Below are 13,872 nucleotides of genomic sequence, written 5' to 3' on the forward strand. Positions count from 1 at the left end.
AGGAATGTGCAATATCGTCAACTTTATTCATGTCTCAGGAGCAAAGATGTAATAATATTCAGTCCTCAATTAAATTGTGTGCAGACAGGCAATAAACACAGACTATAACACCAAGATAACAAGGTGTAGAGCTGGATGAACACAGCAGGCCAAACAGCATCAGAGGAGCAAAAAAGCTGACGTTTTGGTTCTGGAACTTCTGAAGAAGGGTTTCATCCAGCTCTACACCTTGTTATCTCATTCTCCAGCATCAGCAGTTCCCACTATCTCTTATAACACAGATGCTTTATTTCACTGGTAGCAAAATTTTAATAACAATTAGTGCAAAATCATAACTTGGACAACTTGAACAACTAATTGTTTATGATGCATATTTGTCCAACACTCCAGATGCACCATGTTTCCTATCAGTTGGGTAGCTGAATTGACTTGGTGGAGCTCCTTCTACTAATTTTCTGTGGCACTGATTAGCTTGTCTCAGACACAAGGGGGAGTATTTCTTCCATGTGGCTCCTCAGGGGGTTTTGACCAGATTGTCCACTTACATGTAATGGAGTGGAGAAAATTTACCAGATCCTTGTTCTCTAACCATCACTGGTGGTTTTGGTCTCCACTCTTCACAGTCATGGCTCCTCAATGCTGTTAACAATCAATCAATCAAGAACTCAGCTCCAGCTCCTGGCTATTGTCCTGCTTTCTCCGTTCTCCCACTGGGCCTTTTTTTTAAGCTAAGGAGGCTGCCAGTCAGTCAGACTATGCATCCACCAGCTCCACTCCAATTCTCCTTCCGGGCATCAGGTAGTCTAGGCATCAGACAGCTGCCCTATCAACAAGTCATGGGCTTCTGCTCCTTACTGCTTTGTTCCTTGCTTCTTAGCATTTGGCACTACTGTCTGCAGTAAGATACCACATGGTCTATCTGCTTCCATTCTGCTCTGTCAAATGCTGTTGGCAAAGCATGCTGCCCCAATCTCAAATAGGTGAATATAGCACATACCCGAGACAGGGTGAACAAATTATTAATCGAGTTCCCACTCACAGCAATCACTGCACACCTAAAGTAATTCACTGCCTGTAAAAGACTTTCAGTTATTATGAATGAAGGATTGATTCAAATCTCAATATACTTAATGGAGTAAAGATTTTTATTGTTAAATTAAACAGTTTAACTGTAGATTATTTATTAATTTATTTCTACACTTTGAACAGAATCAGGGAGGAGTGTACATACAATTATTGCTTATAGAACATAGAACAATACAGCGCAGAACAGGCACTTCAGCCCTCAATGTTGTGCCGACCTGTGAACTAATCTAAGCCCATCCCCCTACACTATCCCATCATCATACATATGCTTATCCAAGGACTGTTTAAATGCCCCTAATGTGGCTGAGTTAACTACATTGGCAGGCAGGGTGTTCCACGCCCTTACCACTCTCTGAGTAAAGACCCTGCCTCTGGCATCTGTCTTAAATCTATCACCACTCAATTTGTAGCTATGCCCCCTCATACAAGCTGACATCATTATCCTCAGAAAAAGACTCACTGTCCACCCTATCTAATCCTCTGATCATCTTGTATGTCTCTATTAACTCTCCTCTTAGCCTTCTTCTGTCCAATGAGAACAGACCCAGGTCCCTCAGCCCTTCTTCATAGGGCCCGCGCTCCAGACCAGACAAAATCCTGGTAAATCTCCTTCTGCACCTTTTCCAATGCTTCCACATCCTTCCTGTAATGGGGTGACCAGACTGCACACAATATTCCAAATGAGGCCGCACTAGCGTTTTGTACAGTTGCAGCATGACATCACGGCTCCGGAACTCAGTCCCTCTACCAATAAAACCTAACACACCGTAAGGCTTCTTAACAGCACTATCAACCCGGGTGGCAACTTTCAGGGATCTATGTACATGGACATCAAGATCCTTCTGCACATCCACACTATCAAGAATCTTTCCATTGACCCAGTATTCTGCCTTCCTATTAGAACATAGAATATTACAGCACAGTACAGGCCCTTCGGCCCTCAATGTTGTGCCGACCTGTCATACTGATCAAATATACTACCGTTGCAGGCAAAGCGTTCCATTCCCTTACTAGTCTGAGTAAAGAAACCACCTCTGACTTCTGTCCTATATCTTTCACCCCTCAATTTAAAGCTATGCCCCCTCGTGCTTGCCGTCACCATCCGAGGAAAACCATCCTATTCTTTCCAAAGTGAATCATCTCACATTTATCTGCATTGAACTCCATTTGCCACTTTTCAGCCCAATTCTGCAGTTTATCCAAGTCTCCCTGCAACCTGCAACATTCTTCCACACTGTCTGCCACTCCACTGACTTTAGTGTCATCTACAAAATTACTAACCCAACCACTAATGCCTGCGTCCAAGTCATTTATAAAAATGACAAACAGCAGTGGGCCCAAAGCAGATCCTTGAGGCATGCCACTAGTAACCGGACTCCAGGCTGAATATTTTCCATCAACCACCACTCGTTGCCTTCTTACAAAATGTAAGTTTCTAATCCAAACTGCTAGATCTCCCTCAATCCCATGCCTTCGCATTTTCTCCAACAGCCTACCACGTGGAACCTTATCAAAGGACCTAAAATCAACTTTAACTGGCCATGCTATAAGCATCAAAATGAATTGGCTGGTCCAATTTCAAAATTTTTCCTTTTAAAAATGGGGCACAAGAACCAATTTCTACCTTTTACTTTGAAGTTTATGGCTCAATCTGAAATAAAACGTAACAGGGTAAGTTAGTTCACAGATGGCACAAATATTAGTGGTATGGTAAATAGCAAGGAGGAAAGCTTGAGAATATAGGAGGATATATGCAGGCTGGTCAGATGGCAGATGGATCTGAATGCTGAAAAGTGTGAAGGGATGTATTTTTGGAGGACCAACAAAGCAAAACAGTACTCTGTGAATCACATGGACTTTAGTGTGCACATACACAGATCCTTGTAAGAAACAGTAAAAGGATATAGGGTAGTCAAAGCAACATGTAAGATACATATTCTATGCCTCCTTTTTGTTGAGGCATACAGTACAAGAGTTGGAAGGTTATAATGGAGCAGCAAATGGACACTGCTTAGGACATAGCTGGAGTAGCTCGTGCAGGTCTAGTCCTCATATTCCAAGAAGGATTTAGTTAATACTGGAAAGAATGCAGAAGAGATTCACCAAAATGTCACCTGGACTGACGTGCGTTAGCTCTGACCAGAGTCTACATAGACTGGGGGTGTTTCCTTACAGTAGAGCAAGCTGAAGTTTGAGAGATCTACAAGGGACATTGATGGAAAGAAGCTCTCTCCCTTCGTAGTTACCAGGGAAAGATATTTAAGATCAAGGGAAAGTGTTTTCAAGGGGATTTAGGAGAAATCGTTTCATTCACAGGGTGGCCTTGGGAGTGTTGTTGAACAAAGGGACCTAGGGCTGCAGATATATATTTCCTTCAAGATAGTATTACACATACACAGGGTGGCAAAAAAAGGGCATCTGGCATGCTTCCCTTCATTGGTCAGGGGATTGAGTATAGGAGTTAGGTTGTCATGTTATAGCTGTACAAGACATTTGGTGAGGCCACTTTTAGAATACAGCATAGAATTTTGGTCACCATGCTACAAGAAGTATGTTATCAAATTGGAAAGGGCACAGAAAACATTTACAAGGATGTAAACTGAGTAGTTTGAGTTATAGGGAGAGGTTGGACAGGCTTGGAGGTTCCTTCCCTGGAAGGATGGAGGCTAAGGGGTGACCTTATAGAGGTTTATAAAAAATATGAAGGGCATAGATAAGGTGAATAGCCAAGGTCTTTTTCCCCAGGGTAGAGGAGTCTGATATTACAGGTTTAAGGTGAGAGGGAAAGATTTAAAAGGGACCTGAGGTGCAACTTTTTCCACATAGACCGTGGTGCATGTATGAACGAGCTGCTAGAGAAAGTGGTAGAGATGGGTAAAATTACAACATTTAAAAGCAATTGGACAAGTACATGAATAGGAAAGGTGGAGAAAGATATGTACCATACACAGTTCTGTTTAGGACACAACAGACCGTTTCCATGCTGTACGACTCGATGCTTAAAAGGATGATATTGGCAGGAGCCTTCACAATGTTTAAGTAGCATCTAGATGAGTCCCTAAAATGCCACAGCATACAAGGCTACAGGCCGGATGCTGGGAAATGGGATTAAATAGCTGCTTCATGAACAGAGACATGATGGGCCAAAAGGACATTTTTTCTATGCTTTTAGACTCTCTGATTCATAAGTACTACAATTCTTGAAACTCTTCAGTACCAAGTAAATTTGAGTGAACATTTTTCAGGAGGTTGGTTCAGCATATGGACTAATAAATGCTCTACAAATTAGGACTTCTGGTGTCGATGGGCACATTCTGGTGTTGACGATGGTGGTTTCACTAAATGTCTGAGATTAGTAATTGTGCTGGAAGTAAATTAGCACATTAAGATTTCTTCAACCAAAGAGAGATTTACCACAATTAGATCAAGTAGGAAGCTTTGCGGCTTATTTGCAGAGAAATGATCGCTTTATATACAAACTAAAAAACATTAAAACTTTTACATAATTAAAATGCTGAAGAATCACATAAATTAGAACCATAACATTCCATTTAAAACTGGTTAGCCTTCTGTTTACCCAACTATTAGTTAACACATAGCATTCATCTTAGTGTTTACATACTACTGAAGTGTTAGTTTAGAAACATTGTTAGTCATTTCATATTCTGCTTTAAAGCATACTCTGCACAAAATTCAGAAGCGAGAGACAGGAATGCACCAGGGACTACTGAACAGGGCAATTATGAGCTATATATAATAGATCTCCCAATACTAGCATATAAACATTCTTGAAATAGAACCTGGCATTAGTCAGCATATGGTAGCTAAAGTGAAGGCATCGGATCTATTCCATCTCTAATCTACCTTTTTGCTACTTTGTTAGCTAAAACCAAACTGAAGTTTTCTAATTAGTTGTCAACTAAGATTTCTCCCCTAAATTGTGAGAAAAACTTTGTTCTTCAAAAGTAGATCTAAGTATTATTTTTAAAAAGTATCAACTTAAAATATTAAAATTATATCAATTAACCATTTAAAGTAAGTGTTCAGTAAAAAAAATAAGGTTGATGTATTTCTATCACATCTGTAGTTTAAACTATGCTTATCAAAGATGAAAAAGAGCTATGAGTAAATCAACAGATAATGTCTTATGTAACATCCTGAAACATTACTAATGCCTTCCAAAGAAAAAAAGTTACTTTTCTTCTAAATCAGTTTTAAATGTTAACAGCAATATTTTAATGGCAGGGCCAACACTTATTGACTAATCATATAGTGTTTTACAATCCCATTTAAAATGAACACAATGAAGCATTTTTTTGATGATATTTGGAATGCTTGCATTAATGTGCAATTCCCTTTCACTCCCACCCTCAGCAGATGTACCATGTACAAGAAAATTAATTTTGGATTAACACTAACAAAGTCAGCATTTTATTAAATTAAACACAATGGGATTTTATTTGTTTTATGATGGATAACAACAAACTTTAACATATGTTCGTAAAGCTCCATGGGTACAGATAAAGAAACTGGAGCACGCTGGAAAAATACTTAATTAGCCAATCCTTTCATCCATAAACTACAATCAGGGCTGATGATGTTAAACATATCATTCTTCTGTCTTGTGTTAAGCTCTGGAGAGAGCTGCGTTCTCAGCTAGAATCTCTCATTTTCTTTGCAAATTCAGTAGGTAAAACTGCCTCAACAGCATTTGCCAGAAAGTACCAGCTGATCACCAAATTGTGCGCTTGACATTTGCCCAGACCGATTGTTTCATACCCTGTGCTGCTTTCACTTCACTCCAATCCAATTTGGTGTTAGGAATTTCATCATCAGGTTCGGGCATCTTCCTGACAGGGCCACTTGGGGAGGCAACTATCAGGGGCAATGACCCACGCTCACTTCGAAACTCTACTACATGTAACCCCTTCTTATTGGCTAAGTCACTGTGAGTCTCCTGTGGGATTGAAGCACAAAGTTAACAGGATGAAATACTTTGATTGTACAGTCTACCATTTTTTTAGCCAAGTTAAATTCAATAAAAATTTTGTTGTTAATTTCTTTATCTCAAAGATACAGGAGTAATAGATAATATACATCTTATTATACCTTAATATATTCATCATTTTAAAATGTAAAAGCTTATGCACAGAAATTTCAGAATATAGGTGAAAGTAATTAAAAAGCTGATGGATTCAGACTGCTAAAATTCTCCAAGAGCTGTTGATATACTCAAGTCTGCAAAGTAATGCACTTAAAAACTTTTAAGTGGGTACCCAATGACAGCAATGAATGGAAAACCCAAAATGGGCTGTTGTGAATAAGCATGCAGATGCTTAATTCTGAATCCCGTTTCCTGCTGTCAAAATGATCTACAGCATAGCAAAGACACTTCTGCGCTGGTCGAAAACTACCATTTTCCAGCACTTAGTCCATAGCCTGAATGCTATGGCACTGCAAGTGATAATCTAAACGCATTTTAAATGTTGAGTTTTTCTGCCCCTACCATCCTTGTAGCCTGGGGTTTTCAGATTCCCACCACCCTTAAACTGAATAAGTTTTCTCTCACATCTTCTCAAAACATTCTGTCCCTTGCCTCAAATCTATCGCCCTTAATCGTTGATCCTTCCACAAATGGAGAAAAGTTGCCTCCTGCCCACCCCATATAATCACTTCATAATTTCACACATCTCAATCAAGTTCCCCTTGGTGTCCTCTGTTCTAATGTAAACAACCCCAGTCTACCAAATCTCCCTTCATAACTACAACAAATCTGTCGCAAGCAACACCCTGGTAAATCTCCTCTGCACCCTCTCATACATTCATGCCCTCCCAGGAGGAGGATTCCAGAACTGCACACAATACTGTAGCTGTGGCCTAACCAGTGTTTATACAATTTTATATATCCCATCAAGTTATTGCACACCTCATTCTCAGTTACTTCATCTCCCTCCCAGGAAACAGGAGAAAAGTGGTGTTAAATAGACAGCAGGCAGATCTGGAGAAAGCCCTGTGGCATAGTGGTGATGTCCACAACCTTAGAGCCAGATCAGGGCTTATTGGCACCGCAGATGTATTTGTAATGCAGCCAAACACATGTGGCTTGTAAATCCTTCTGACATGTCTGATGACAGGCAGAAAGAGCATGTGCGTTTGCTAGTTAGCCATCCTGCACAAGGCAATGGCAAGCCAATGCAATGTTTTGTCCATCAGAGTGGGCCAGTCCAATAGAAGTCTATGGGCCAACCCTCAGAAATGTGGACAGGAGAAAAGACAGATGAAAGTCAATGAAATTTAACATGTAGCAGTTTGCCCAACAGACCAGGAGAGATTAACTGCTGTGGCCATATCATCTTATTCTTGAGCTTCAGGGAGAAACCAAGAGAGAAAAAGGAGACAATACAGGGAAGGACAAAAATTTATTAGGCTTTATTGGCAAAAAGTCAAGATTTTATATATAAAGTTCAGATTAGTTCTAATGTAAATTTCACATTAATAAACAATTTGCTGTTGTTCAATGATGATTCAGTCAAAACTGAAAAGAAACCAATAGCAGCCATCTGATTTTAAATCAACGTTACCTGTTTTGACAATCCTTGAAAGAGGGCTCGGGTAATATTCAATAGATTGGTAGATCCAGTAACCTTGGCGTACATGTCCTTAATTCCAATTAATTTGCATATCGTAATGATTGCTCGGTGACAATGTAATCCATACCCTGAGGCACAAATGTAATTAATATGCTTAAAAAACTAGTGTTTGTGAATTAGCTCTACTGAAATTACCATGGAGAGAGCTGGAAGAACAGCGCTGCATGGTATCCAAAAGGCTTTAAACAAAACTTTAGAATTTCTTTAAACCTTCAAGACTGCTTAAGATTCATATTCCGCTTGGGAACCCTGCAGCCCAATGTATCAACGTGGACTTCACCAGCTTCAAAATCTCCCCTTCCCCCACCGCATCCCAAAACCAGCCCAGTTCGTCCCCTCCCCGCACTGCACCACACAACCAGCCCAGATCTTCCCCTCCCCCCACTGCATCCCAAAACCAGCCCAGCCTGTCTCTGCCTCCTTAACCTGTTCTTCCTCTCACCAATCCCTTCCTCCCACCCCAAGCCGCACCTCCATTTCCTACCTACTAACCTCATCCCACCTCGTTGACCTGTCCGCCTTCCCTGGACTGACCTATCCCCTCCCTACCTCCCCACCTATACTCTCCTCTCCACCTATCTTCTTTTCTCTCCATCTTCGGTCCGCCTTCCCCTCTCTCCCTATTTATTCCAGAACCCTCACCCCATCCCCCCTCTCTGATGAAGGGTCTAGGCCCGAAACGTCAGCTTTTGTGCTCCTGAGATGCTGCTTGGCCTGCTGTGTTCATCCAGCTTCACACTTTATTATGTAAGATTTCCTCTCTACATGTTTTGATCTTGGAATAAAAATGCTGAAATATTAACCTACACTAAAACTCATTAAATCACTGACTGCAGGGCTAAGGCAGGCATGACCATCATTCATGTTTCTATGCTCACCAGGTGCAAGGCTAAGACAGACTTCTAAGACAGACTTTAACATCATTTGTGTTTCTATGCTTATGAATCCGAGTCACGTTTTAGACAAATAGGTTGTCAAAGAATTTCTTTGACACGGATTGTGCAATGGAAACCAGAGTCTGGAGACTTGAACACTGTTACTGTGGAGTTGGTAATGTGCATAGTTTGAGGGGGGAACGGGAGGTTAGATGGAATTTTGAGAGGAAAGAGGTGCTGTCAAGACACTGAGAGGGTTTGATGAAAGTCACTTTGAAGAACACATCAACAGCCCTTCAAAAGGAGCTGTCAACGATGCCAACAGTGAAAAAAATGTTACAAATTTCCAGCACATTTTTAGTGTTTTTAATTCTCACTCTGCCATAAAAATTCATAAAGGTGTTTATGAGAAGCACATTAAAGATACTTTCAAATTTTGGATTTTGACCAAAAATGCTTCATTGCTAATTTACTGACAAAATCCTCTTTACTGAAGTAAGGGATGTTCCCCTTCAACGTGATGCAAATGCACATGAATGAGTTACTGCTGTTCACCAAAAGGGCGCACACAATTTTCACATATTAGTCTTACCGTAGTTTTGTTTCTTCATTTTGATTGTTGTTCGTTTGAACTTCGATGTTATATCCTGATAAACTGAATTAAAGACAATATGTTTTAGGTAGAAGATATAAATTTAGAAGAACTTTACAAGGAAGTCTCTTTGGACAATTACCCGAGTCAGATGAAAAGAGCATAAAACAAGATCAGAGAGAGACGAATGCATCCGAAGACTCTCAGGCACAGGTGACAGCTGCAACACTGGATAAGGGTTTCACTAAACTGTGCTGCGATCCGTGTTCTGGCAGGTTGTACAACATGGACCGTACATTACTTAAGCTAAATAATTTAGAATTAGAGAATTAGAATCCTAACAGTGTGGGGACAGGCCCTTCGGCCCAACAAGTCCACACCGAACCTCAGAACAGCCCACCCAGACCCATCCCCATAACCCACTTAATCTACACCTCCCTGAACACTATGGCAATTTTGCATGACCAATCCACCTATCCTGCACTTCTTTGGACTGTGGGAGGAAACCGGAGCACCCGGAGAAAACCCACGCAGACACAGGGAGAATGTGCAAACTCTACACAGACAGTCATCCGAGGCTGGAATCGAATCTGGGTCCCTGGTGCTGTGAGGCAGCTGTGCTAACCGCTGCGCAACCGTGCTAACCGCTGCGCAACCGTGCCACCCCATATCCTCTTGGGGATGGGGAGGTCACGGTCACGGGAGGGGATCATGCAAGAGGAGAGACTGTGCATCAAAGGGGAACAGTGAAGAAATACAGCAGTGAAGTGATTGGGAAATGACAGAATGAGGTAGGGAGACAGATTGAGTACAAACTTAAAAGTGCACCAGTAGATCAGGCATGAATTGCAAAAGTACTGTACAAAGGCAAGAGTTAAATGATCGGTATGAGTGGACGCAGCATTAACAAAAAAAATTGTTAGCAGAGATTAACTTATGTACGACCTGATAATAACAGAGATTTGGTTGCAGGATGACCAAGGAGAGGATTGTGAATATTGCTTGGCATTTGACACTTTCAAGGGAGGGAATTGTGGCGAGGTAGCTTTGTCTACTATGGATTTCATTCATACATTAGTAAGAGATGACTTTAGTTCAAAAGATCAAGAGGAGAAAGAGAGTGTCAAATCAACTTAGGGCCAAGTAAGAATTAGGAAAAATAAGCGGTCACTTGTTACGGTAGTTCACAGCTTCCTAAATGGTTATTAACCCATAGGATACAGAGCACAGGAAGAAATAATTGAGGTATGCAAGAAAGATATCTCGATAATCATGGGTGGCTTTATTCCACATGTTGCTGGAAATGTATACAAGATCTTTTATTAGAACACAACCAGAGAGCAGGAATTCTAGGCCTGCTTATGAGCAATGAGACAGGACTAATCAATAAGTTCATGGTAAAGGCACATCTAGGAGACAGTGATGATAACGTAATAAAAATTTATAGCTTGAAGGGGAGGAGTGGTCTAACCTAGCATCTTAAACCTGAATAAATGTGATGTGTTTAAAGACAATGAGCTAAGGCGACCTGGAAACTAGGTTAAAAGATAGTACAGAAGAGGTGCAATGGCAGTCTTTGAAGGAGATATTTAATAACTGTCAGCTAAGATTTATCCCAGTGAGAAAGACTCTTTAAAAAGGATGCATCATCTATGGCTGAATAAGCAAGTTAAGGATAGCATCAAATGGAAAGAGACACTGAACAATTCGGCTTAGATTACATAGGCCCTGTACTTTGCTGTACTTTTCTTCGGCCCACGATGTTGTGCCGTGGAATAATCCTAATCCAAAAATAAAATAACCTAACCTACATTCCCCTCAATTCACTGCTGTCCATGTGCACGTCCAGCAGTTGCTTAAATGTCACTAATGAATCCGCTTCCACGACTACCACTGGTAAACTATTCCATGCGCTCACAACTCTCTGGGTGAAGAACCTCCCTCTGACGTCTCCTCCATACCTTCCTCCTAACACCTTAAAACTATCACCCCTTGTGGCAGTCAATCTTGCCCTGGGGAAAAGTCTCTGGCTATCGACCCTATCTATGCCTCTCATTACCTTGTACACCTCGATCAGGTCACCTCTCTTCCTCCTTCTCTCCAGAGAGAAAAGTCCGAGCTCAGTCAACCTCTCCTCGTAAGACAAGCCGTCCAGTCCAGGCAGCATCCTGGTAAACCTCTTTTGCACCCTCTCCAAAGCCTCCACATCTTTCCTATAATAGGGCGACCAGAACTGGACACAATATTCCGAGTGTGGTCTCACCAGGGTTTTGTAGAGCTGCAGCATAACCTCGCGGCTCTTAAACTCGATCCCCCTGTTAATGAAAGCCAAAACACCATATGCTTTCTTAACAACCTTATCCACCTGGGTGGCAACTTTGAGGGAGCTATGCACTTGAACTCCAAGATCCCACTGTTCCTCCAAACTGCCGAGAATCCTGCCCTTAATCCTATATGCAGCATTTAAGTTCGACCTTCCAAAATGCATCACTTCGCATTTATCCAGGTTGAACTCCATCTGCCATTTCTCAGCCCAGCTCTGCATTCTATAAATGTCATTAGTGGCAAGTCAGAACATTTCAGCAAAGAAGCACTTTTAAAAGAAAACAGAGAGAGGTAAAAAAGCTGGTAACAGTTTCTCCTAGCATTTAAAATAGGAAGAGAGTAACAAAAGTGAAAATTGATCCTCCGGAAGGTGAGTCTGAGATTTGATAATGGAAAAACGAGGAAATGGTAGAGACATTGAGGCAGCATTTTTTTGAAATTTAAGAGGATAATTAGGGGGATAAACTTAAAATAATCACAATTACCAGGGAAAAGGTACTGCAAAACAAGACCTAAAAGCTCAAAGGTCCTCAGGGCCAGATGGTCTGCATCCTAAGGACTTAAAAGAAGTGGCCACAGAGATAGCAGAGGCGTTAGCTGTAATATTCCAAAATTTAATTAATTCTGATAAGATCCCAGTGGATTGAAAAATAGCACGTGTAACATCTTTTTCAAAACAAAAAGAAAGCAAGCTAAGCAGTAGGTTAATAAAATGTGAGGCTGGATGAACACAGCAGGCCAAGCAGCATCTCAGGAGCACAAAAGCTGACGTTTCGGGCCTAGACCCTTCATCAGAGAGGGGGATGGGGTGAGGGTTTTGGAACAAATAGGGAGAGAGGGGAAGGCAGACCGAAGATGGAGAGAAAAGAAGATAGGTGGAGAGGAGAGTGTAGGTGGGGAGGTAGGGAGGGGATAGGTCAGTCCAGGGAAGACGGACAGGTCAAGGAGGTGGGATGAGGTTAGTAGGCAGGAGATGGACCTCCCAGTCGCAAACCATTTCCACTCCCCCTCCCATTCTTTAAATGGCATGTCCATCAAGGGCCTCCTACAGTGCCACAATGATGCCACCCGGAGGTTGCAGGAACAGCAACTCATTCTGCTTGGGAACCCTGCAGCCCAATGGTATCAATGTGGACTTCACCAACTTAAATCTCCCCTTCCCCCACCGCATCCCAAAACCAGCCCAGTTCATCCCCCCCCCGCCGCCAACTGCGCCACACAAGCAGCCCAGCTCTTCCCCTCCACCCACTGCATCCCAAAACCAGTCCAGCCTGTCTCTGCCTCCCTAACCTGTTCTTCCTCTCACCCATTCCTTCCTCCCACCCCAAGCCGCCCCTCCATCTCCTGCCTACTAACCTCATCCCACCTCCTTGACCTGTCCGTCTTCCCTGGACTGACCTATCCCCTCTCCACCTATCTTCTTTTCTCTCCATCTTCAGTCCGTCTCCCCCTCTGTCCCTATTTATTCCAGAACCCTCACCCCATCCCCCTCTCTGATGAAGGGTCTAGGCCCGAAACGTCAGCATTTGTGCTCCTGAGATGCTGCTTGGCCTGCTGTGTTCATCCAGCCTCACATTTTATTATCTTGGATTCTCCAGCATCTGCAGATCCCATTATTACTAAGCAGTAGGTTAGTTAACTTAACATCCATCACAGAGAAGCTGTTTGAATTCATTATTAAGGTGGTTATAATAGAATACTTTTAAAATCATAAGGCAATTAAACAGATCAACATGGCTTTGTGAAGGGAAAAGTATATTTAATTAATTTATTAGAGTTTTTGTAACATAAAAGGTGGATAAAAGCAGAACCTGTGGGTGTAACGTCCTTGGATTTCCAAAAGGCATTGGATCATGTTTAACACCAAAGGTTACTGAACAAGATGCATGGTTGAGAGCTAATAGATCAGCATGAAGGGCTGTTTAGCAAAGAGGAAATAGAGAGATGGCTTAAATATATCTTTTCTAATGCTGGTAAGCTGTAATCAGTAGAGAGCCAGAAACATCAGTGAAGGGGCCCCAATTATTTACCATCTATATTTTCTTTCATTGGTTTACATGATGCCAACATCATTGTTTGTGTCAACATTCATTTCCTATCCCAAGGTATCTTTTAGAAGATGGTGATCTGCCTTGTGAAACACTGCAATTCATGAGAACTAGGTAGAGTAACAGTGCTGCAAAGAGATTCATGATGTGAATATGTACTGCAGCCCATTTTACAGCAAGTAGATCTTTCCTTAGCTAAATAGGCCATAACTGCTCACAACATTCCTGATATGGCCTAACCAAGGCTCTACAGAACTGCAGTAAGACGTCTTTGTTCAAATCCCCTTGTGATGCCT

General features: G+C 41.8%; 1 protein-coding gene across 1 annotated transcript in view; it reads right to left on the minus strand.

Annotated features, from left to right (window-relative positions):
* Positions 1–4,531: 4,531 nt before the first annotated feature.
* Positions 4,532–13,872, minus strand: part of mrps5 (mitochondrial ribosomal protein S5) — a 130,497-nt gene continuing 121,156 nt past the window's right edge. Inside the window, exons 9-11 of the mRNA XM_048531860.2 lie at positions 9,204–9,266; positions 7,668–7,804; positions 4,532–6,043 (exon numbers count right to left, since the gene is read on the minus strand). Coding sequence (XP_048387817.2) covers positions 5,819–6,043; positions 7,668–7,804; positions 9,204–9,266 — 425 coding nt within the window. The 3' untranslated portion in view covers positions 4,532–5,818. The remainder of the gene's footprint in view (positions 6,044–7,667; positions 7,805–9,203; positions 9,267–13,872) is intronic.

Source organism: Stegostoma tigrinum, chromosome 4, assembly GCF_030684315.1.
Source record: "Stegostoma tigrinum isolate sSteTig4 chromosome 4, sSteTig4.hap1, whole genome shotgun sequence".
Taxonomy (NCBI): Eukaryota; Metazoa; Chordata; class Chondrichthyes; order Orectolobiformes; family Stegostomatidae; genus Stegostoma; species Stegostoma tigrinum.